This window comes from Stomoxys calcitrans, chromosome 2, assembly GCF_963082655.1.
Source record: "Stomoxys calcitrans chromosome 2, idStoCalc2.1, whole genome shotgun sequence".
NCBI classification, from domain to species: Eukaryota; Metazoa; Arthropoda; class Insecta; order Diptera; family Muscidae; genus Stomoxys; species Stomoxys calcitrans.
This window is the reverse complement of record NC_081553.1, coordinates 91516067-91542212: the sequence shown is the minus strand read 5'-3', so window position 1 is coordinate 91542212 and position 26146 is coordinate 91516067. Positions and strand designations below refer to the sequence as shown.

Below are 26146 nucleotides of genomic sequence, written 5' to 3'. Positions count from 1 at the left end.
ACACAAGACAATAATGGATGTTATGAAAGGGGGAATAATAGAAAAAAAATGCGTCTAAAAGCCTGTTCAATTTTCTTATTTTTGTTATGGTGATTGATTGGCGTAATCCTTAAACTTCTACGGTTGAGGTTTAATGCAAGTTTTGGTAAGACAAAGTAAACAAAAATAGCTGAGAAAAAGGTCAACAATATAATCCTCAAATTAAGCCAAATTGAGCTTAATGATAAGACTGAGAAATGGTGGTATCACTATGGCCTAAAGGGTTGCTAATTGAGTCTAATAGTCAACTGCCTTTTTCTACCTCTAATATGAGAAGCTAAACATAACTGGCTGGAAAGATAACTATAATTGAGAAATGGACTTTTAGTTCATACAAAATGCGTGATAGTGAAGCCATGTCAAACATTTTTTATTAACATTTTCCTTAATAATTTAAACCCCTTCTTTATTTTCAATAATATTCTCAATTTTGTTAACACCTTAAAAAAATAACAGACAGTTATAACATCTAACGTCGACATCACGAATTACTTGTCTTTCTTAATTTATTTCAATTAATTCCAAATGATCTGCTCAATAATTCCAAGCACGTAGTTGACAATGGTTTGTGTGTGTGAATGTGGGGGTCTATTTTTTCGAATTTAGCTTAAACCCTCATGTTGTTTATGAGGTCTAGACCCAAATGGTATGATGATGTGTTAAGTCTAAAAAAGTCAAATTGAATTCATACGTTATATGCATTTTGAAAACCTCTAGCAATGTGATAAGCTGCAAGAAAAAGTCAGCAAATGAATTAGAAATTAAATATGAAGAAAACTAAAACCAAAAATGGAAAAAAATGTAAATTGTTATATTACTGCAATCATAAAGTAAGGGGGTTTAGTTATAATTAGGGAAAAAAAAACTGCTGGCTAACGCTTAGTGATTACAAAATTGAGCTAAGTCCTAACTTACGTGATATTTTTAGCAAAAATATTGCTACGCTATTTGTTTTACAAATATGCCAATTACATGCTGTTAAAATTAGCAATCTGACTAATCTGGCAAAATAAACATCATGCATAAAATTCCAAACACACACTTTAATTCATTCACTCATTCATTTTGCAAACGTGGCACTTGACAACGCAGAGTTGCCAAAGCAACATATTTTTGCTACAAAAACAAACAACAAGTTTTTTCATGAAAATGGAAATGAAAACTAAAATAATGTTCTTTGTGGACCATGTCAGAATTAATGATCCTGTAGCACAAAAAGAAGTAAATTTCGCGCTTTGGTTTTGTGCGTTTCTTTTCCAATTTTCAAGATTCACAATGTCTATAAATACAAATTTTGCAAATGAACATTCCACTAAGGAACACTAAGGGCAAAGATCTCACATATCAATGAGTGCAGTCTGATTCAAATTTAAGCTCAATGATAACGGGATTCCTTTTTATAGCCGAGTCCGAACGGCGTGCCGCAGAGCGACAACTCTTTGGAGAGAAGTTTTACATTGGAAAACCACCGCTGAAATTTTTTTCTGATGGTCTCGCCTGAATTCGAACCCAAGCGTTCAGCGTCATAGGCGGACATGCTAACCTCTGCGCTACGGTGGCCTCCAATGTCTGCTCCACTTAAATTTATTAGTTTAGGAAGGAATCTTGGGGTTCCGAGTTTTGGTTATGTCAGCTATAGAATGTCGCTTTCGGCCTAAAAAAGTTTAGCTGGTAAACCATAGGTATCCTGCTGCCTCGTAATTCCTTAGCCTGTTGCTGTGAATCTCATTCTGGCTGATACCTACTGGCATAATATGCTGTGGTTTCATTCGTATGGTATACTCTCCTTTAGCCAGATTGTTGCCGTGGTGTGTTGTTTGCAGCCTAAAAAAGCCTAGCTGTCAAACCATCGGCTCTTACAGCCTTATAATAATTAGCCAAATTACTTCAATTTTATCTCATATTCCATAACGTTATTGCAGATTGGTTCAGAGGTATCCTAGTCACAGCTAAAATTGGATACTTTCAGTGTTAAACTTTTTTCTCTTCATGTTTAAAGATTGATCAGTAAGAGATGAAGAACAGGGGGTGCCAGAGAAAATTACTTAATTGAAAAAAAAAAAAATTCCCGAGCGTTGACTTGTGAGGGGAGCGGATAGAGACGGAACGCATCTGGAGGGAAAAGTCCCCAAGATTGTTTCTCTTTCCAGTCTGTTGCCATATTGCACTGGTGTAGGCAGCAGCGGGCCTTCGCCGTCAAGAGCTGCTTTTCTAAAGACCGCTCACTTGTTGCCACGCAATGATATTCCGCTCGCTTTGAAATTCCTCCTTTCAGACTCGTTCCTGTCTGAGAGAAAAATTTCAGCGGTGGTTATTCCCTTCTTGTGAGGTGCTTATCTTAGGTAATCACCAGTGTGTCGGACAGCACTCATCTATGTGAGAACAGAATCTCTCCAGTTCCTTTATGGAATTTTGACGGGCATATTTTCGATTTCCATGGGTGTACAGGTTGCCAAAAAGTGCATTCGCGTTAACAGCTTGCCGCCTGTTTACTGGCATCTAAACGACTGATTTTGCCTTATTATTCTTTAGCTGGCTTACTGCTTTTTCTACCCCATTGCGGCTACATACAATCGATTTCAGGACCTATTGCCAGACCTTCGATATTATCCTTCTCAAATAGATTTACAAACCAAACTGTATTGGTGAGCAGATTTATTGTGACATGTGTCAATTGTTCATTTTTTAGCTTTACAAAGTAAAATTAAAAAATAAGGGGTGATTTTTTAGCTATTATCTTTTTGGTAACACTGGTTTAAACAGCTCACGTACGTTTCGTGTTCTGTTTCACTGTCGAACATCTTCAGTTTGGTCTATAATTTAGCCATAAATCGTCTTACAAACGAACAACGCTTGCAAATTATTGAATTTTATTATCAAAATGCGTGCTCCGTTAAGAAAGTTCATCGCGTGCTTCTTCCATTTTAGCAACGAAGCTCATTTTTGGCTAAATAACTACTTAAATAGGTAGAATGGTCGATTTTGGAGTGCCAGCCAAAAGCATTGCAAGAGCTACAAATGCATTCAGAAAAAGTCACAGTTTGGTGCGGTTTATGGGCTGGTGGCATCATTGGATCATACTTCTGCAAAGTGGATGCGAATCGTAACGTAACTGTGAATGGTGAGCGCTGCCGTGAGATGATATCCAAGTTTTTTTTTCCCCCAAAATGCAAGAGCTTAACTTGCATGACTTCTAGTTTTAACAAGACGGTGCCACATGCCACAAAGCACGCGGAACAATGGACTTATTGAGAGGAGTGTTCAGTGAATATTTTATTTCACGTTCGGGATCGATCAATTAGCCTGCGTAGATCGTGCGATTTAACGCCTTTAGACTATTTTTCAATTGACGCATTGGAAGACAATATTGAAGCATTTGTTAGTGAGATACCGGCCGAAATGTTGAAAAGACTTTCAACAACTGTGCCAAGTGTGGTCCGAATCGGTCTAAAACCTGATGTGGTTCCCATATTAGCCGACCTCCCGATTTGACTTCTTGCGCTCTTACAAGCCCCAATTTCAGTCCGATTTGAGCCCTTACAAGCCGCAGTTTTAGTCCGATTTACCTGAAATTTTGCATATCGTGTTCTATTATGACTTCTAGCAAATGTGCCAAGTGCGGTCCGAATTGATCTGTATCCAGTTATAGCTCCCAAATAAACCGATCTTCCGATGTGACTTTTTGAGCCCTTACAAACCGCAATATTTGCCCGATTTCGCTGAAATTTTTCATGTAGTGTTCTGTTATGACTTCAAATAACTGTGCCAAGTACAGTTCAAATCGGTCTTTAACCTGATATAGCTCTCATATAAACCTATCTCCCGATTTGACTTCTTGAGCCCTTCCAAGCCGCAGTTTTGGTCTGATTTAGCTGACATTTTCCGTATCGTGTTCTGTTATGACTGTCAACAATTGTGCCAAGTACAGTTCAAATCGGTCTATAACCTGATATAGCTCCCATATAAACCTATCTCCCGATTTGACTTCTTGAGTCCTTACAAGCCGCATTATTTATCCGATTTGGCTGAAATTTTGCTTGTGGTATTCTGTTATGACTTCAAACAACTGTGCCAAGTACAGTTCAAATCGGTCTATAACCTGATATAGCTCCCATATAAACCCATCTCCTGATTTGATATCTTTTGCCCCTGGACGCCGCAATTTTCGTCCGATTTGGCTGAAATTGTGCATGTAGTGTTCTGTTATGATTCTCAACAATCGTGACGAGAACGGTCCGAATCGGTCAATAACCTGATTTGACCGATTTGACTTTTTGAGCCCTTACAAGACGCAGTAAGGTCCAAATCGCTCAATAACCTGATATAGCACCCATGTAAACTGATCCCCCGATTTGATTTCTTGAGCCGTTACAAGCTGCAACTTTTGTCCGATTTGGCTGAAATTTCGAATGTAGTGTTTTGTTATGACTTTCAGCAACTGTTCCAAGTACGTTTCAAATCAGTCTATAACCTCATAGAGCTCCCTTATAAACCGGTTTCTCGATTATCTTTTTTTGGTTCCTAGAAGCTTTAATGTTTGCTAATTTGAAGTTTGGTATGTAGAGTAAAATTATGCCCTTCAACTCAATTTATTTTGTATAAATTTTTAGCAGAATCCATGGTGATGGCTTCTCAACATTCGCCCTGGAACTAAGCACGCTTTTACTTGTTTTTATTTTATCTCGTTAATTTACTCTTTTTTTATTTTTTCTAGTTTTTATTTAATTTTTATTTCGTTTTGTTCTTTTTTATGTATTTTATTTTATTTATTTCATTTTATTTTTTTTTTAATTTTTTTATTTTATTTTATTTTTTTTATTTTATTTTATTTTATTTTCATTTTATTTTATTTTTTTATCTTTTTAAATTTATTTTATTTTGTTTAATTTTATTTTATTTTATATTATTTTATTTTATTTTATATTCATTTTATTTTGTTTTATTTATTTTTTTTTTTACTTTTTAAATTTATTTTATTTTGTTTTATTTTATATTTTTTTTTTATTTTATTTTATTTCATTTTATTTTATTTTTGTTTTATTTTATTTTATTTTATTTTATTTTCATTTTATTTTGTTTTATTTATTTTTTTTTTACTTTTTAAATTTATTTTATTTTGTTTTATTTTATTTTTTTTTTTATTTTATTTTATTTCATTTTATTTTATTTTTATTTTATTTTATTTTATTTTATTTTATTTTATTTTATTTTATTTTATTTTATTTTATTTTATTTTATTTTATTTTATTTTATTTTATTTTATTTTATTTTATTTTATTTTATTTTATTTTATTTTATTTTATTTTATTTTATTTTATTTTATTTTATTTTATTTCATTTCATTTCATTTTATTTTATTTTATTTTATTTAATTTAATTTTATTTTATTTTATTCTATTTTATTTTATTTTATTTTATTTTATTTTATTTTATTTTATTTTATTTTATTTTATTTTATTTTATTTTATTTTATTTTATTTTATTTTATTTTATTTTATTTTATTTTATTTAATTTTATTTTATTTTATTTTATTTTATTTTATTTTATTTTACTTTATTTTATTTTATTCCATTTTGTTTTATTTTATTTTTTTTTTTATTTTCGTTTTTTATTTTATTTGCACTTTTTTTATTTATTTCTCAAAAAAAGTCCAATATGTTAACCCTGCTGTCAAGCCAATTATTCATTACCTTTACTTCACCTCAATGCACATCTCATCGATAGTGACTGACAAGACTTTGCTGGTGTTGGACATTTCAGAACAATTGTTTAATATTCTAAACTTTGTCAGCTAACTTGCGAACGCAAACCACCAACTTCCAAGTCAATCAAATGGAAGTGCGCGATACCAAGAATACAAACTCAAGTGACTATAAATTGAAAAATGCCATGTATTGTTTATGGATTTTGTTTTTTCTTCTGCATTGTAATATTTTTCATTCATTTTTGTTGCATTGTTTTGTCGCACACCTTTATGGTGGCTTTTTACAATTTTTATACATTTTTTTGTTTTGTTTTTTGCTATCATTGGTAATTGTGTACTTCATATAGCCGGAGGATATCCGGTCCCACATTGGCGTACAACAAAACAACTACAAAATAAAAGAAAAAAAGCAAATACACAAAAAAGAGCTTGAATACAGCAAATCATTACTTATTTCATATATAAATTATTAATGATTGAATTGACAACTGTGTTCAAAAGTCACAACTTGCAAACAGAAACAGAAAAAAATGGAAATTGCATGTAAATGCTTTGAGGATAAGCATGATAATAATATATTATTTATTTATTTATTTGTTACTACTAACTCATAAAATGTTTGCAGGCATTTATTTATGGTAATTATTTAATGATTAGAGATTCATAATTGAATAATTTGGGGGTAAATAATGATGAAATAACAATTAAATAATCAATTAAATGTAAATAAATTATAGTGATTGCATAAAAGTTATTGAATACTAGGGTATTTAAAAACTCAAGTTGGGGAACAAAAAGCATATCACTATTCAATTATTTGTTAAAAATACTTTCGACCACATAATGACCTACTAAAACTCAACTGCAACCTGCTTTAACTTCTTTTGCTACTAACTCAACCTTATTTGTTATCTACACTTGCAACTATAGGCCTTATATCCTGAGGCTTAACTCAATTCCATACCATATATATATATTGAATTATAGACAACATAAAAGAAATTATTGTAATTTTTAACCTTAGATCTTATGGTTAACAATAAATTGCTTTAAACAAAAACACTAACAACAACAACCAAGTGGCATCGAGAAAATTAAATGATATTTACATGATCAATAAAATAAAATGCCAAACATTTATCAATAAATGTAATTGAGATTTGAACCCCAGTAAATGAAATGGTCAAGACAGCAACATGACCAAACCGCCACCAATTTCGCAAAACAAAAAAAAATCGCAAAATAGCAACGCACGCAATATCTTTGCATAGCCACATGATTGGAAAATAGAATTGCCTGAAAATTTGTCGAAATGAAAATGATGTTATTGGCTAATAACAAGCTCGTTTAAAGCCAAACTCTTGGGCAGACACCATGGCCGGCCGTACAATAACTGGAATGGCGTTAGAAACATTTGGGATATGCTCTGCCTTCTTCGTTTTCTGCTGGCTAACTAAGTAAAAGCGTGTTGAAATGCCCGTCACACTTGCCAATACCCGCAAAAAAAAAAACATAGCTTCTCGCCTTCCATCGCATCTCGTATGGTGAATTAATTTTCCTTCTGGCTAAAAACATATTAATCACTCATATATACACTTGTACATGCTTGAGGAGAGCTAAAACTTGGGGAGTAGTGTTGCCCCAACTCAAAAAATGGAGGTATTAAAATGTATGTGAAAAACAATAAAAAAAAAATAATAAAAATAAAATTTGGGCAAAATTTTTCATAATTTTTCATAATATTTGCTATTGAAAAATTCCATGGATTATTTTGTCAAAAATCTTATTTTGGAGCATTTTCTATAAGGAACAGTCTTGACAATGGAGGATGGAGGTATGCTAATCTAGTCATTCCGTTTGTAAAACCTCGTAATATTCGTCTAAGACCCCATAAAGTCTATATATTCTTGATCGTCTCGAAGCCCTAAATCGAATTAGCCATGTTCGCCCGTCTGTCGAAATCACGATAAATTTTCCACAGATACCTAATATTGAAGTAGGTCTTTGCAAATGGGCCATATCGGTTGAGATTTAGATATAGCTCCTGATTTCTCGATTTGACTTCTTGAGCCGCCGAAATTTTGCAAATGGTGTTCTAACAACTGTGCCATGTACGCTTTGAATCGGTTTTTAACCTGATATAGCTCCCATATTCACCGATCTCCCGATTTGACTTCTAGAGTCCTTACAAGCCCCAATTTTTGTCCCATTTGGCTTTTGCACATAGTGTTCAGTTACGACTCTCAATAACTTTGTCAAGTACGTTTCGAATCGGTCTATAAACTGAAATAGCTCCCATATAAACCGATCTCGTGATTTGACATTTTGAGCCCTTACAAGCCGCAATTTTTGTATGATTAGGCTGAAATTTTACACATAGAGTTCAATTATGACTCACAACAACTGTGCAAAGTACGTTTCGAATCGGTCTATAACGTGAAACAGCTCCCACATAAACCGATCTCCCGATTTGACCCGATTTGAGCCCATGGAAGCCACAATTTTTGTCCGATTTGTCTGAAATTTTGCACATAGCGTTCTGTTATGACTTTCAAAAACTGTGTCCAAATCGGTCAAAAATCCTATAAAACTCCCATATAAACCGATCTCCCGATTTGACTTCTTTAACCCCTGAAAGCCTCAATTTTCATCCGATTTGGCTAAAATTTTGCACATAGTATTCTGTTATGACTCCTAACAACGAAGCCAAGTACGGTGCAATTCGGTCGATAACTAGATATAGCTCCCATATTTTAGCAGAATCCATGGTGGTGGGTTCCCAAGATTCGACCCGGCCGAACTTAGCACCCTTTTACTTGTTATACCCTCCACCATACGATGGGGGTATACTAATTTCGTCATTCTGTTTGTAACACCTCGAAATATGCATCTGAGACCCCATAAAGTATATATTTTCTTGATCGTCATGTAATTTTAAGTTGATCTAGCCATGTCCGTCCGTCTATCTTTTAATTCTGTCTGTCTGTCTGTCGAAAGCACGCTGACTTTCGAAAGAGTAAAGCTAGTCGCTTGAAATTTTGCACAAATACTTTTTATTGGTGTAGGTCGGTTGGGATTGCAAATGGGCCAAATAGGTCCATAATCCGGTATAGCTGTCATATAGACCGATCTTGGATATTGACTTCTTGAGCCACTAGAGGGCGCATTTCTCATCCGATTTGGCTGAAATTTTGCATGAGGTGTTTTGTTATGACTTCCAGTAACTGTGCTAAGTATAGTCCATGTTGTGATATAGCTGCCATATAAACCTATCTTGGGTCTTGACTTCTTGAGCCTTTAGAGGGCGCAGTTTTCGTCCGATTTGACTACAATTTTGCACGTGGTGTTTTGGTGTCACTTCCAAGAAATGTGTTAAGTATGATTCAAATCGGTACATAACCTGGTATAGCTGCCATATAAACCGATCTGGGATCTTGACTTCATGAGCCTCTATAGGGCGCAATTCTCACCCGATTTGGCAGAAATTTTGTACAACGGCTCTCTCATGACCTTCAACATACGTCTCAATCGATCAATAGCTTGCTACAGCTCCCATATAAACCGATCTCCCGATTTTGCTTCTTGTTTTTGTCTATCTGAGTGTTCCGATTGTGATTTATTGCATATTGACTCTAGGCTGAACTGATTCTCTTGAAACCTTCTCAGATTGTGTACGATGGACTATATAATTTTTTAAATGAGGAGGGGGTGCCTCCCCATAATCTCAAATTAGTGAATATCCGTCCGTCCGTCTGTCGAAATTTTGCTTGAAATTTTGTACAGATACTTCTTGTTAATATAGGTCATTGGGTATTGCAAATAGGCCATATCGGTTCAGATTTGGATATAGCTCCCATATTAACCAATCTCCCGATTTGACTTCTTGAGCCCCTGGAAGCCACAATTTTTGTTCGATTTTGCTAAAATTCTGTACATAGTCTTCTGTTATGACTTCCAACAACTGTGCCAAGGTCCAAACCCTGTTATAGCTCCCATATAGACCCAATTTGACTTCTTGAATCCTTACAGGCCGTAATTTTTGCCCGATTTGGCTGAAATTTTGCATGTAGTGTCCTTTTATTATATGGTGGGTTCCCACCACCATGTTATATTGTGTCAAAAATACAAAACGGCATCCCTGGTTGTATGCTATCGCTCTATTGAATTTGGATAATTCAACTAAAGTTTAGCAAAAGCAAGATTAGGATTCGATTTGATTTGTTGCTGCCCAATCCGCTCTCGACTTACCCCTATCCCATTCAACATTACACTTGGTGTCAAGCAAAAAAGCTTTTATGCCAATGAGTCCATACAAAGCAGCCTCATTGGCGGCATTCTGTTTTTTTCTCAGCACAGGTTCAATTGCCAACGGATGCTGATATTTACCTTCTTTTTTTCTGTATTTTTTTTCCGCCAGCTTTGAGTTTGCGAAAGAAAAAATACAGCGCTACCTGTTGCCAAATGCCCTCGAGGTATTAAATCGTTAATATTGTTGCATCTTTGGTCTAGTTGGCATTGTTGTTCTTGTTGTTGTTGTTATTGTTATGATGGTGGTTTACATGGTGCTGCTGTATGAACATGAACCAGCACGGAAGATTTAAAATTGTAAATAGAGCTTTTTTTCTTGCTATAACAGCAGTGAGCCACCTATCGACCGTTGGTCATCGATTCATATCCCTGTCTATGATTTTCACTTGAATTGTTCGGCATTTTGTATATGGCTTTGTTCATACGTGAAACGTTTTAGCCAGGAAAGCTATACAGAGACTGTGGTATTGTGTTTGGTCAGTTGTGCTAAGAAAGACCAAGTCAAGGATCGATTTTTTTTCCCATTTAATTATCTCTTGCGAGTGAGTGTGAGATTTTATTGATCCTAAAACAAAGTTGCATCTCTGTGAGGGGAATAGGGATTGCAGTCGAGAGCTGGGTTTTCACAGATTTTCAAAAAATTCCAAAAAAAGTTAAAAATTAGTTTTAATAGTTGTGAAATTAAAAAAAAATGTAGAAAATTTAAAAAAATTAAACATAGATTTTTTATGTTTTTTTCTTTGTTTTTTCGAAGCTAGACACGATTGACGAAAATTACACAAAAATGTACTAACCCTCTATGGGTTTATGGATTTAAAACTAGGAGTTCTTTAGAGATCTAGCTCCGAGCAAAACAAAATTACAGTTGGGCAGTTTTTTTGGGCATTTGTAACCTGAATTTTTAATGCAAACATAATGCTCATGTTTAGCATATATACAATTGAAATAACGAGCAAAACGGGCTCAGTTTTATGATAGCCGATGGCACTCATTACTGCCAATCGTGGGATATCTGGGTCCCGATAGTCTGAAGCAGGCAGTTTAATTTCTTCAACTCATAGAAACATATTCTACCTCTTAACTTTCTCGAGATAAGGATTGATCAACCATTTGGGGATAATTGATTTCATTTTTTGGAGTTGTGTTTCCCAAAGGAAATTTTAAGAAACTTCTGAATCGAATTTTATCAAATTTGGAAAATTATACATTTTTATACCCACCACCATTAGATGGGGGTATACTAACCTAGTTATTCCGTTTGGAACACCTCGAAATATTGATGTAAGACCCCATACAGTATATATATATATATATATTCATGATCGTCTCGACATTCTGGTCGATCTAGCCATGTTCGTCCATCCGTCTGTCGAAATCACGATAGCGATCGAACGCGTAAATCTAGCCGCTTGAAATTTTGCAAAGATACTTACTATTGATGTAGGTCGTTGGGGATTACAAGTGGGTCATATAGTTCAGATATGGATATAGCTCCCGATCTCCCGATTAGACTAGTTGAACCACTGGAAGCCACAATTTTTATCCGATTTGGCTGAAATTCTGCAAATGGTGCTCTGTTACAACTTTCAACAATTGTGTCAAGTACGGTCCGAATCGGTCTATAACCTGATATATCTCCCATATAAACCGATCTCCCGATTTGACTTCTTGAGCCCCTGGAAGCCACAAATTTCGTCCGATTTGGCAGAAATTTGGCACATGATGTCCTCTTATGACTTCCAACAATTGTGTCAAGTGCGGTCCAAATCGGTCTATAACCTGATGTAGCTCCCATATAAACCGATCTCCCGATTTGACTTCTTGAGCCCCTGGAAGCCACAAATGACTTCCAACAATTGTGTCAATTACGGTTCAAATCCGATCATAACCTTATATATCTCCTATATAAACCGCTCTATCGGTTAGACTTTTTAAGCCCTTTCAATCCCCAATTTTTGCCGAATTTAGCTACAATTTTGCAAAAAGTGTTTTGCTATGACATCCAACAACTTTGCCAAGTACGATTTAAATTGTTGTATAACCTGATATAGCTCCCACATAAACCGATCTCCCGATTTGATTTCTTGAGCCCTTACAAGCCTCAATTTTTTCCGTTTTGATTGAAATTTTGCATGTGGTGTTCTGTGCCAAGTACGGTCCATATCAATCTATTTATAACCTGATATAGTAACCATGTAAATCGGTCTCTCAATCATCCTTATTCGCTTCCAATAAGCTTTAATTTTGCTAGTTTGACAGATGTTTGGTATATAGAATAACATTATACCCTTCAACAAAATTTATTTTGTATGAATTTTTAGAATCCATGGTGGTGGGTTCCAAAGATTCTGCCCGGGCGAACTTAGCACGCTTTTAATTGTTTTTTTTTTTTTTGTTTCATTTTATCTCTTACCTTCCGTATTTTTCTACTCAAATTTCCCTTCCTTTATCCGAATTTGATCAATCGAAATTATGCGGAAGCTCTGTTTAATCTAAGAGAGCTGCAATTAAGTGAATCAGACCACATGCTGTTGCTTTGCACACTTAATCATTCATCGAAGCCTTTTATTTACAATTTTGCCTTCGGGGTCTTCCAAAGTAACTATGCCATATGGTCAACGCATGGCCGTTACAAAGGTGAAAAAGGTCAAAATAAGAAAAACAAATGCGAAAAAAGTGCATGGATATAAAAACTTTCATACGAGTATTTTGGCAACAATTTCCCTAGAAATAAAGTTTCAAAACAATTTTTATAGAAATTAAGTTTTCTATAAAAATTAAATCTGAAAAAAATTTAAAAAATTTTTTATAGAAAAATTTTTTTTACAGGTTTTCTATACAGGGTAGCTGACACCAATTATTACCAATTCAAACAACCAAATTTTTTGTAGATTTATTTGTTATTGTTTCTTATGAAAAAAATGTGTGGAAGTAATCTACATTTCAGAATCCATTTACTTATGCTCGATATGACTACCTTTTACCTTGTCTATTACCCTGAGTCAGTCCAAAAATTAATTGTAAGCTTTAAGTACGTACCATGGCGGTGTGACGTTTTTCAGCACATCCAAGCCATTGCTTTTTATACCCTAGAGGGTATACTGTTTTCGTCATTCCGTTTGTAACTCTTCGAAATGTTCGTCTAAGACTGCATGAAGTATTGGGTTGCCCAAAAAGTAATTGCGGATCTTTTTAAAAGAAAGGAAATGCATTTTTAATAAAACTTAGAATGAACTTTAATCAAATATACTTTCCTTACACTTTTTTCTAAAGCAAGCTAAAAGTAACAGCTGATAACTGACAGAAGAAAGAATGCAATTACAGAGTCACAAGCTGTGAAAAAATTTGTCAACGCCGACTATATGAAAAATCCGCAATTACTTTTTTGGGCAACCCAATATTTACAAAAAATAATTTTGAGAAACAACAACTTTGGTCGAAAAAACGACTACGAAAATTGTTAATTTTCCTGCAACAATTTATTTTGAATCTCAACGACCCAAAGTACAAATGTGTTGTTGTAAGGCCCTCTTTGCAAGCCAATATATAACAACAACAACAACAATGTATCCATAAGCAAGGCAAAAAATCATCTAACCAGCCAACGCATGAGCTTTGCTTCGGCTGGTGTTGTTTTAGGTTTCTTTGCTTTGTCTCTTCTCTTGATGCAAACCAAAATTTCAACAAAATTCAGTAAAAATAAAATTTTGCCAAAATTTTCTTATGAATAAAATGTTATTTTGACGTATGTCTTTATTTATGCACTTCTCTTTAAATAAAGCCTTATTAAGGTATCTCACCACTTATGTGGACTTGTTCACTTTTACCTTAACAACGCGAGATCTAATCAAATCCATAACAACATAGCATTGCTCGCCTGATTTTGTGCTTTATTTTCAATAACTTTTAATGGAAAAGAAAGTGTTTCATAAAGATTTTCCGCATTCACTTGCCTAAGTAACCAAAAAGAAAATGATGAATGCAATACAAAAACAAAAACATGTTGAATGCCTTCTAACAGGCCATAATTAAAAATCAAATCGAAAAAATTTAAACGCCTTTTATCCATAACTTGTCCACATGGTATATGTGGACAGCCACTTAGCCATTCCATGAATGGTCCATAGAGCCATCCATCCATCCATCTAGAGTTGGCTCTTCCATTTATGGCCGTTTGGTTTATGCGTAGCCTTTTGGTCGTTGGCACTTTTTGAATTTGACAGACTGACTGGCTGGCTATCTGGTTGACAGACTGGCTCTGGCTGACATGACATCCAGATGGCGTTGCTGTGTACCTATCATTTCCCTCTCCTTGCCTTTCTTTATAGGAGTCATGCGCATTAAGCGTTTGACGAATTCGCCGCCTCTTGGCCACCGCCACCTGCCTTGCTTTGCCTTTGTTGATGATAATAGAAAATTCAACGTTTTTTATGGCAAATTTCTTTCATCTGCTGTTTAAGGTTTATAGCAAAAAAGCACTCGTAAGCTTAAAAGCATTTGGGAAATGTCAGTTATGGCACTGTGGGAAATTTTTGTGGCAGTTAAAATATTTGGTTTTACGGTTTTCAATTGTTTTCCTTGTTAGCTATGGTATTAATAAGGCGTTCGTAGGTAATAAGGGGCAATAATTTTGTTGAAAACTGACGGCAATAATATTAAAAAAAAAAATAAAAGGAAAATAACAAAAAAAAATTAAATGAACAATAAATTTGTATTGTATCTCAAATTGTATCTACAACTTCCTTTATATGATTTTTCATTATTTTTATATCCACCGGAGGATAGGTATATATTCATTCCCTTTGCAACACTTCGGTAATATTACAAAACACTATAACTCGAAATTAAAATTTTTGAAAAACGCACAAAATAGCCTACACATTTTTTATACCCTACACCACTACTGTGGTACAGGGTATTATAACTTAGGGAATTAGTTTGTAACGCCCAAAAGGAAGAAAGATAAACACATTGATAAGTATACCGATCGATCCAGAATCACTTTCTGATTCGATGTAGCTATGTCCGTCTGTCTGTCTGTCTGTCCGTCCGTCCGTCTGTCCATGTTAATTTGTGTACAAACTACAGGTCGCAATTTTCACCCGATTGTCTTCAAATTTGGTACAGGCATGTTTTTCGGCCTAGAGACAAAGCCTATTGAAATTGGAAAAAATCGGATCAGATTTGGATATAGCTCCCATTTATATGTTTGTTCGATTTGCAGTAATAATGCAATAAAGTGGTCATTTGTTAACCGATTCTCTCGAAATTTGGCAGGAAGGATTTTTTTATGACTCTCGATATCACTGGTGAATTTCATAGAAATCGGTTCAGATTTAGATATAGCTTTCATTTATATATATCGCCCGATTTGCATTCATAGAACCATAGCAATCGCATTTATCGACCAATTTTCCCAAAATTTTGTATAACGCCTTGCTCGACGACATCCACATTATCTGAGAAGTTTGCTCGAAATCGGTTCAGAATTAGATATAGCTCCTATATATATGTTTGTCAGATTTTGGGCAATTTCCAATGATGTTGTCATTTGTCAACCGTAGTTATTACAGTTTGAACATATTTGCTCGCCGAGGTCGATCAAAATTGGTTCAGAATTGGATATAGCTCCCACATTGTACTTATAGGGTAGGTGTAGGGTATTATACAGTCGGCACCGCCCGACTTTTCCCCTTCCTTACTGGTTTTTTATAAATTTAGGCAAAAGTACAAAGAATGTTAACATTACTACCCTTCTTACTACCATTTGCCTAAATTTATAAACAAAAAGTTTTCTAGGCTATTTTAAGTGTTTTTGTGGCAATCTGACAAAACCCAATAAATCTAGATGTGGGGTTTTATCATATTTTCACAGATGTATTCCGTCCGTCCGTCCTTCTTTCTGTCTGTCTGTATAAACCGCGCTACAGTCTCTATAAACGATGGTATTGAGGTGAAACCTTACACAGATTCGATTTTTGTTCATAGGCTGGTAAAGTTCGAAGATGGGCTATATCGGACTTTATCCTTATTTAACCCCCATATAAACCTATCTCCCGATTTCAATTTTTGTCTGATTTTGCAGAAGTTTTATGTTACAATTTCCAATAACTGTGCCAAGTACGGTCTACAACCTGATATGCAAATGCATATGTTGTCCATGAACATTGCATTTAGGAACACGAACAATGATAAGGGTTCTCCTTTTTATAGCCGAGTTCAAAATGCGTGCCGCAATGCGAAACCTCTTTGGAGCGAAGTTTTTACATGGCATAGTACCTCACAAACGTTGCCAGATTAAGGAGGGGAAAACCACCGCTGAACATTTTTCTGGTGGTCTCGCGAGCAGTCGAAGCCAGGCGTTCAGCCTCATAGATGGACATGTTAACCTCAGCGCTACGGTGGCCGCTCTATAACCTGATATAGCTCCCATATACATTTTTTCGATTTGACTTCTTGAGCCCCTAAGCCCGAATTTTCAAATTGACTTCTTGAGCCCCTAGAAGCTGCAATTGTTTTCCGATTACGCTGCCCCTTAACTAAATTGATTTTGTGGAAAGTTTTTAACAGAATCCATGGTGGTGGGTTCCCAAGATTCGGCCCGGCTGAACTTACCATGTTTATATTTGTTTTTTAGCTAAAAGTTTCAAATGCTCAGGCATTAGTTTTGCCTTTCCTTTTCCCTTGTTAGGGTTTCCACTTCTACAGCCACATAATATAAGGCTTTTGGATTATTAGGCCGAATCGAGCCCGCTCCATGCCATGGTCGGTAAAGAAGTCCTTTTTTGGGAGAATTTTAGGGCGGGGATATTTCGCCCCGTATGTGGATAATGGTGAGTTATTTTCGGGGAAGGGATGGGACTTCCAACGTTTCATCCCAAATAAGGATTCAAATTTGTTCTTTACTACCAAGTACCTTTCATGTGAGCCTCATGGTTGGAAAATAAGTTCAGTTTGGGGGTTGCTTGGCCCCACAATTAGATTTCAAATTCGTTTTCCACCCTCAAATACCTTTCATTTGCCACCCATATTGTCATTATGGGTCAAATAACCTATTAGAGGTGCTTTTAAAGGGTAAAGCGCCACCTGGAACCCAAAAACCTTTCATTTGAGTCCCATTTTGGCATGAATATCCAATAGGTCTGTTTGGCCCAGTTTTGGGGTTGGGTGGCTTTCTTCGCACTTAGGGTACTCTGAGTACTTTGGATACTGGGTACTTGGGGCGGCGTTTTGGTAATGTCAAATTCATACTCTACTCTCAAGGTATTTTCATTTGAGTTCCATATTGTACCCATCGGTCCACTTTTAGTTTTTGAGTGGAGCTTTTGGTGTAAATTTAACTCGGACTGCACTCATTGATATGTGAGAAGTTTGCCTCTGTTCCTAAACGGAAGTTTCATGAGCAAATTTTGCATATTTAGCTTTTGGGGTAAGGGGAAGGGTCCGCTCCCCTTCCGATTTTGGGTGGAGCTTTTGGTGTAAATTTAACTCGGACTGCACTCATTAATATGTGAGAAGTTTGCGCCTGTTCCTAAACGGAAGTTTCCTGAGCAAATTTGCATTTTTTGCTTTTGGGGTAAGGGGAAGGGTCCGCCCCCTTCCGATATCAACAAAATATATAGCCCATTGCTCCTTCCTCACCATATTCGTAAAGTACTCCCTTATATCTTTCATTTGAGTCCCACATTGTCATTATTGACCAATACGCCTATTTGAGTGGGTTTTGGGTCGGGGCGGCCTCCTAGGTACCTGGACAAATATATATTATCAAATTAGTACTCTACTCTCGAATATTTATCATTTGAGTTCCATATTGTCCCGATCAGTCGACGTTTATTTTTGGCACGTGCTTTTGGCGAAAGGGGGAGGGTCCGCCCCCCTTCCGATATTAACAAATTTATATAGCCTTTGGCTCCTTCCTCATCATATTCGTAAACTACTCCCTAATACCTTTCACTTGAGTCCCACATTGCCATTATCGACCAATATGCCTATTTAAGGGGGTTTGCGTCGGGCGGCCTCCTAGGACCTGGACCCAATATCTATTGTAAAATTAGTTCTCTGCTTTTGAATACCTTTGATTTGAGTCCCATTTGTTACCGATCGATCTATATTTGTTTTTGCGTGGGGCTTTTGGCATAAACGGGAGGGTCCGCCTTTTTTCCCCCTTTAGACTTTCTATAAAAATTTATTTAGAAAAAATATTCACAAAATTTTTTAAGTTTTTAAAGAGTTTTTTTAATTTTTGCATTCTTAAAAATTTGATTCAATTTTTGTTCTTTTTAACAAAATCATTTTTTATTCTTTAAAGCATTTATCCATATTTAGCCTAGTTCTGCCCAACTTTCCCTTATTCAAAGAAAAAAAAATCCAGAATAATTTTTGTTAAGAATTTCTAAATTTCACGCCATGATTTGTAAGATATTTTTCAATAACCATTCAATTGCTCAAGTATTTAAATTTAGCTGATATCACATTGTATTTTACTTTTACTTTGATTCCATTCGATCACCAAGTGTGGGCAGTAGATGTCAATTTTGTTTTGATACGAGTATCAACTAACAATTTCACAAATTTCACGAATTTCTTCTACTCCCAAACATGTTTGACTTTATTTCTAATCTTTTGTTGTTTTGTTGTTGTGTAGACGATATTTTAATAATTTTTATGCGTTATCTTATCTTTTCTCATTTTCTTCAGAATCATACTCCATGGCTATACGACAATGTCCAATGCTCGCGAATTGGCATTGTTAGAGAAATGGACGTCGTCATCGGATGGTGCTACAATTCTGCCCGGCCTCTCATCGCCCACCTCACCTAAGGCAACGAAATTTTGCTGTTGTCCCAATCGTCGCCGTTATACGCTGAAACAGCCTAAATTGACAACAACACTGCATGTTAGAAATATTTTTGTTGACAACGATTTCAATTTCATTGACGACACCACAACCGAAAACGACGACGACGACGACGAAGAAGACGGCGAGAACGCGGAAAACGGTCAAGGAGATAATAACATCGAAGAAATTTTATTGTACGATAGAAAGAATTATAAACGGGCCGTAAGTTGGCCAAGTGCTCGTAGAACGCTAAAGAATAGTAATCGCAATCACAATAACAACCAAAACAACAACAACAATAACAGTAAGCTAACGAAGCCTATTGAAGTGTCAGTGGAGGCACCCAAAGAAAATCGCAGTAGAATTCAAGTGACAGCCACTGCAACAGCCACAAAATCTGCAGCCTCGTCCGCAAATGATTATGACGATATTGTAGAAGTTGCAGCCAAGAACAGTGCTGGTGGCATTAGCGCCAGCGAAAGCACAGAAAAATTCAAAATCGCTGAAGCGGAAACGAACGAATGGCGTCGGCATGACAAAAGCTGTCATAACAATCGAAACAATTGTCTAACGAAGAACGACGAACAACAAAACGAACGAAAGTCAAACAATGACTATGATGACGACAGATGTTCACTAGAAGAAGAAAGTTTAAGAGTTCAGCAAGAGCAACAGCAACAAGGAAACGAGCAGCAGCAACATCTGGGTCACGATCACCAGTCAAAGCCAACAAAGTGTGGCCTTAGAAAATCCTTGACGCCCCTACCAATTGGCAATGATGAGGGGAGGGATGTCACTTCTTCCACCTCCTCCACCTCCCACTCCAGCTGCTTTAACTACTCCTCTACTAAGAACGGTGAGCAATGTTTGGGATTTTCCAGGCTTCTGGCAAGCCCTAAGAACCTAAAGGCAAATGAACAAAACGCAGCAATAGCTACAACAAAAACATCACCAATAATCCAAAGACTTAGTGAAATAAGAGAAATTAAAGATAGTTTATGTAAGCAAACACTTAGTAATACAACAGCAACACAACAGCAACAACAACATCCAGAACATTGCAACAATTGTCAATTTTGTTTTAATCAAAGCTGTCGCAACTTTTCACAATTACAACAGAGTCTACAAGACATTGACAACAACAGCAACACTAGCAAAAATCGCCAACCATTTTCCCCCATTGGCAATAATCAGAAAATGACAATAACAACAAACACATCGACGAATGTGGCCAATAGTTTTCAAGAACCAGGCGTTGTTGCTGTCGCAAATCCCAAACAACCCACAGACATTGTTAGTGGCCTATCGTTGACAGCAGCCATGAACAACGATATGTCATCGCTGCCGCCTGCAACGACCAGAACCCAAGTGCCCCCCTCAACCCTAATGTTGGCAACAAGCAACAATAGGCCCACCTCACCCAATAACACACAGCTACTAAGTCCAACACCAGCATCATCCCACCAGCAATGTAACACGCCTTCATCACCATTAACAACAACTGTGATTAAAACAACAATGGTTAAACGTAGTCCTGCTAATGAGTCGACAACATCGCCGACAGCAGCATCGGCATCTGCAGCCACATCACCAACATCCGCCTCATTAACTTTGGAAAAATCTTTGGCCTTCATTACAACAACTTCGCCGTTTTGTAATAATGTCCCCCACTATCCTCAACAAGATGCCCCCTCAATGGCTACCAAAGAGAATAAACCTGCCAACACCAGTAATAAGTGTCTATCGGATGCTAAGGGGACATTGCTGCCGAAGGTTGCAGTGTCATCGTCTACAACACCAATGAGTGTTAAGGAACGCATTGCTGCCTTAGTAGCTGGCAATGGTAAGTTTTGTGATTTTGTTTTTTGAAAACCTAAGAAAGTTTTTTTTTTCGTCTAAATATTATTTTTAAAGAACTTCTTCAAAGACTTATTTCTATACAAAATTTTTCTTAAAATTTGCTAAAAATCTAAAAAAAAAAAAAATAAAAAAAAAATTTTGACAAAATTTTATTTGTTCGGAAAATTTGGTAAATTTTTTTTCCTTAGAAAAAATTTGGACAAATTTTATTTATATAGAAAAATAGCTGAGCCAGGCCCGCTCCACTGCGCCTTCTTTAACTCATAATTTTAAGGTGGGGACAATTCGCCCTGGTAGTGGATGTCGAATTCTTGGTTATCCCCTCTTAATGCTGGCGACATTTGCGAGTTACCATGCCATTCATGGCCATGTAAGAAATTCTCCCCAAAGATGTGTCGCACTGAGTTCGGTCTATGCTATAAAAAAGGTCCCTTATAATTGATAAACTCAACTTGAATCGGAAAGCAGTCATGTGTGATGTGCGAGAAGTTTGTCCCTGCTCGGTTCGTGGGAAAATTTTTACTTTTCTCCCGAATGCCTTTCTTTTGAGTCCAATATTACCGTATTGGTAAATATTTCCGGTTTAGGGGGTATTTCGGTGCTGATCACTTGGCCATTAGAGTAAATACAAGATTCGTGATCTACTTTCAAAAACATTTCATATAAGGTCTATAATGGCATGATCGGAAAAAAAGGTTGTGTTTGAGGGTGGGGCGGATCCAGAGGTCTTTGTCCCGAAAATGAAGATAAATTTCCCGAAAATCGATCAATACCCATCCCAAATGGCTTGTATATAATAGGGAGGTATTTTGGGGTAGGGTGGCTACCCAAACACATGGCTCTTTATTGTCATGATTGGTCTATATATGCATTTTGGGCGGCCCCCGACTTCAGCCATAGCGGCCATGTTTTGTTTTCGGTGACTGTGAGAGTGTAAAAAAATGTTGATCGAATTAGATGACCAATCTCCGAGATCTGGTATTTTTGAAAATTAGGGTAATGAGAAGTGTCTTCCCTAGAGACACATCGACTCAAATATGGATATCAAATTCGTGCTCCATTCCCAAATCCCTTTAATTTGAGCCCCGTATCGCCATGGCCTGTAAGAATGAACCGTTTGGAGGGTATTTTGGGGCTGAGGCGTTCTTACTTCCAAATGGTATTTATTTGAGCTGAATATTGCCATAGTCGGAAATGAAATTCAGTTAAGGGGGTGATTTAGAGCGTACCCCCAAACACTTGGCTTCAAAATTGGATATAAAATTCGTTTTCTTCTCTCAAATACCTTTCATTTGAGTTCCATATTGCCATAACGAGTTAATTAACCTATTCGACGTATTTTTAGAAGACAAAACGCCACCTAGACTTGAACGCAAATTTTAATGTCATATTCGTTATCTACTCCCAAATAACTTTCATTTGAATCCCATACAGCCATGGCCGGCTGATATGTCCATTTGGGGGTGGGCGAGCTCCCATCACTTGGACCTAATTTTTTATGCCATATTTGTAATCTACTGTCAAATATTTTTCATTTGAGTTCCATATTGATAAGAACGTCGAATATATCTGTTTAGAAGAGTTTTGGAGTAGGGGCGGCCCGCTGGGTATTTAGACCCAAAATTTAATCCGATATTCCTTTTCTGGGCTCTAATAGCTTTCATTTGATACCTACATTGTGTCTATAAGTCCACTTTCGGGTTTCGGTGGCGTTTTTGGGGTAAGGGTCCGCCACCATCCGATATCTAAAAATTTTATAACCTGTAGTAGGCACATTCCGTCTTTCCTCGTTTCCTCGTAGTATGCTGAGGTTCCAATCATCGGGTATGCGTTCTTCTAGCCAGATAAGCTGATGCATACGCCTTATCACCGTGTCGCCTCCGGTCTTGAATAGTTCAGCGAGTAACCCATCGCCTCCTGCTGCCTTGTTTTTCTTCAGTCGGGTCACTGCCACTTGGACCTCACTGACTAGGAGGTATTCTAGTGGTATCCTCTTCTCCGCCAACGTCGAACACTAGCAGCTGAGTGAATTGTTCTCTCCATATTCTCACCACGCTATCTGTGTCAGTTACTAGATTTCCTTCTTTGTCTCTGCAGGAGGATGTGCCTGCACCAAAGCCATCGGTTTGATGTTGAATTCTTTCGACTTCATTCTGACTCCTGTGCAACTCAATTCGGTCACACTCACGTCTTTCCATTTCCCTTTTCTTTCTGCGGAATAGATATTTCTCCTCTCCCGTTTTCTCCCGATACCTCTCCTTCATCTTGTGCGTTGCTACTGATTGCGGGGTTACACTTAATGCCGCATTCAGTAGCATCTCGACACTCTTGGTTGTACCATGGGTTTCGTGGGAGAACCCAAGTAAGGCTTTCCATGGAGTGGGCGACGGTTTGCCACTGCGCCATTATATCATCAAAACAAGGAATGCTTTCATTAAGCTGTTGGGTCAGTCGAGTGGAGTATGCCGTTGCCATTTGTTGAGTTTGCAGCTTTTCAATGTCCAGCTTCCGTGCAGTGTCAGATTGTACTTTCCTCGCCATGCTTAAACGGGTGCGAATCCTTGCTGCGCGGATCGATCGTACATCTAACACGCTAGATGAATGCCTACCATCTATCACAATGTGATCAATTTGGTTCCTCGTGTTTTGAACGCGTGACAGCCATGTGGCTTTGAGAATATTTATATGTTGAAATTTGGTGCTACCAACAGCTATGTTTTTTGCAGCGGCAAAATCTACTTACCTCAACCCATTATTGGACGTTATCTCGTGGAGGCTAAACTTTCCGACTGTTGGAGCAAAGATGTCTTCCTTCCCTATCCTCGGTTTAAAATCTCTCAAAACGATTTTAATATTTTGGGCAGGGCAGCGGTCATATTCTCTCTTTCTAGGCGCTGATAGAAAATATGCTTGGTCTGGTCGTCTTCCACAAAAACCTACATAATCTGTGAAAATTTTAAGATAATCGGTTCAGCTGTTTTTGATTCTACGGAACCTACAAACAAACCGAATCTCAACAAATTATAAAGTCTATTCCTTCTTCCTAACTATTTTGGTAATCTACTCCTGGATACCTTTTATTTGAGTTCCATATTGTCATGTATTGTCCCATATTGTCCAAAAAACCTAATTAGGGTGTTTTGGGTAGTGTTTTTGGGGTAACTGGGGAGGGTCCGCCCCCTTCCTATATCAACAAATTATGAAGTCTATTCCTTCTTCCTAACTATTTTGGTAATCAACTTCTGAATACCTTTTATTTGAGTCTCATATTGTCATGTATTATCCCATATTTTCCAACAAACCTATTTTAGGGTGTTTTGGGATTGGGGCGGCCCCCCTACTACTTGGACCCAATTTTTAATATGAAATTCGTACTCTACTTCTGAATAGTTTCACTTGAGTTCCATATTGTCCTGATCGGTACCCATTTATTGTTGGGTAGTACTTTTGGGGTAAGGGGGAGGGTCCGCCCCCTTCCGATATCAAAAAAATTATATAGCCTATGTTTCCTTCCAGGCCAACCTACACAATCTGGGAAAATTTCAAGATAATCGGTTCAGCCGTTTTCGAGTCTATACGGAGCAAAAATTCATTTTTGTATTAAAGATTTTGTCATATTTTGGTTAGGTGAGGTCAGGTTAGGTTAAAAAGAGGGCGCAGAAATTAATCCGCCCCTTTTCACTATGGACATACACCTAAGCCAGTAATCGGCTTTTTGTGCACTCTGAATACTAAAAATTAACCTCGAAAAAGCGAATTTAAGTAAGAATTCTGTGCTGCTAAAAAAAATTGCCTATTGTTTTCCAAACCACTCCCCTAAGTTGGTTCATGTCTGGTATTGTTTCCCCACCTAAGTGCCAGTGTGTGTGTTAGTCTTGAAAACCAGGCAATGACAAAGGAAATGCTCTCATGTCTCATCATCTTCTCCATATGACCTACACATGCTATTACCTGCCGCACCGATTTCGCATGAATGAGCTCGTAGTCCTATGTTTGGTGTTATGGTACCGAAAGCTTTACTGAACTTCTGCTTGCTTCCTTTCAATAATAGGCTCGTCCTCTCACGATCCGGATCTCCCCATAGGTTTTTCGTCGTTCTGCCGACTGTTGTTCCACAGTTTTGTCGCCTACGCCCTTAAATCGGACTGTGTCGTCCTGAAAGGCTTCGGGTAAACCAAGTTTATTGACGGCGGTCCTCTGACCTTCACTGCCAAATCGTTTGTCCTTTCATTCCCCCTTACTCCGTTATGGCCCCGCACCCAAGCGATGCGTGTCGTGCCATTCTCAGGGAAGGCCTTAATCTCGGACTTACAATACAAGACTTTTCGTGACTTTACCGTCCTGGTTGTTTTTGCCCTTATGGCCGGTTTACTGTCCATAAAGATGTGAATACTCAACGTCCTCGCTAATAAACACCAAACCTCCTTACGCATTGCATCATCACTCGGATTTCCGCCTGCATGACCGTATTATGGTCAGGCAGTCTAAAACAGATCTCTGTCACTGGGTTCTCAATGTAGACCCCCAGGCGCACTCTGTTCTCTAGCTTTGATCCATCTGTATAACATCCATCTTGCAGATGGCAATACTAGGATTCTGGCAATCCAAGACTGTGCCGCTGGCAGCAGTGCCTCGCACTCGACCTCAAGTATCGTCTTAGGTATCCGATCGGAAACCTCTTTCAATCCTTCGAGGTGTCCTTTGGTCGCCTAAATAAATAAATAGAAATGGCAAAGTTTCTGACCGGAAACTTGAGACGACATTTGAAGAGTGAGAAACACGAGACTTGGGGGTAACCTAACAAAATGCTACCTAGTAACTGTTGTTACACAAGCTAGAGGAGAGGACAAGACAAAGGTCCAACTTTTATGTGGTGTGCCAAACCACAAAATGGAGATACACACATTCCGCAAATAACGGAACGAAAAAACCATCAGCAGATCAGCAAAGAACCTATAAGGAAACATCGACCATGACAGAACGATGGAACCAGAGTTTAATCACTATGACATTCAATTTGTTTGCTTCCCATCCCTGCCAGGCCATTTTAGGCCAAAGCTTTTAGTGTTTTGGAATCAGCGCTTCATTAAAAAAATTAATCCAGATATATGAAATGACAAAAAAGTAAATGTTACCGAGGGACATGAGAACAAAAATCGAATTACGAAATAATAAATTTTTTTCTACATACAGACAAGTTTTTATGCCCTCACCATTCTCATAGGTAGACAATATTTCTATGGAAAAAAATAAATTATCCAACCGATATGTAGCCAATACCAAAATGCAAAAAGACATTCTTTAGCGAATTTCAAAGTTATAAATAAAAATTAAGCGGGCTTCTTTTATGTCATCGCGATAGAGACACCAAATGAAGCTTCAATTGTGGCAA

At 37.0% G+C, this 26146-nt stretch overlaps 1 protein-coding gene across 2 annotated transcripts in view; it reads left to right on the top strand.

The window, feature by feature from the left end:
- Positions 1–26146, top strand: part of LOC106089089 (probable serine/threonine-protein kinase DDB_G0282963) — a 535104-nt gene that overhangs the window by 337307 nt on the left and 171651 nt on the right. For both annotated transcript variants that reach the window (XM_059363862.1, XM_059363863.1), the window contains exon 5: positions 18753–20737. In XM_059363862.1, the coding sequence (XP_059219845.1) occupies positions 18778–20737 (1960 nt within the window). In that variant the 5' untranslated portion in view covers positions 18753–18777. The remainder of the gene's footprint in view (positions 1–18752; positions 20738–26146) is intronic.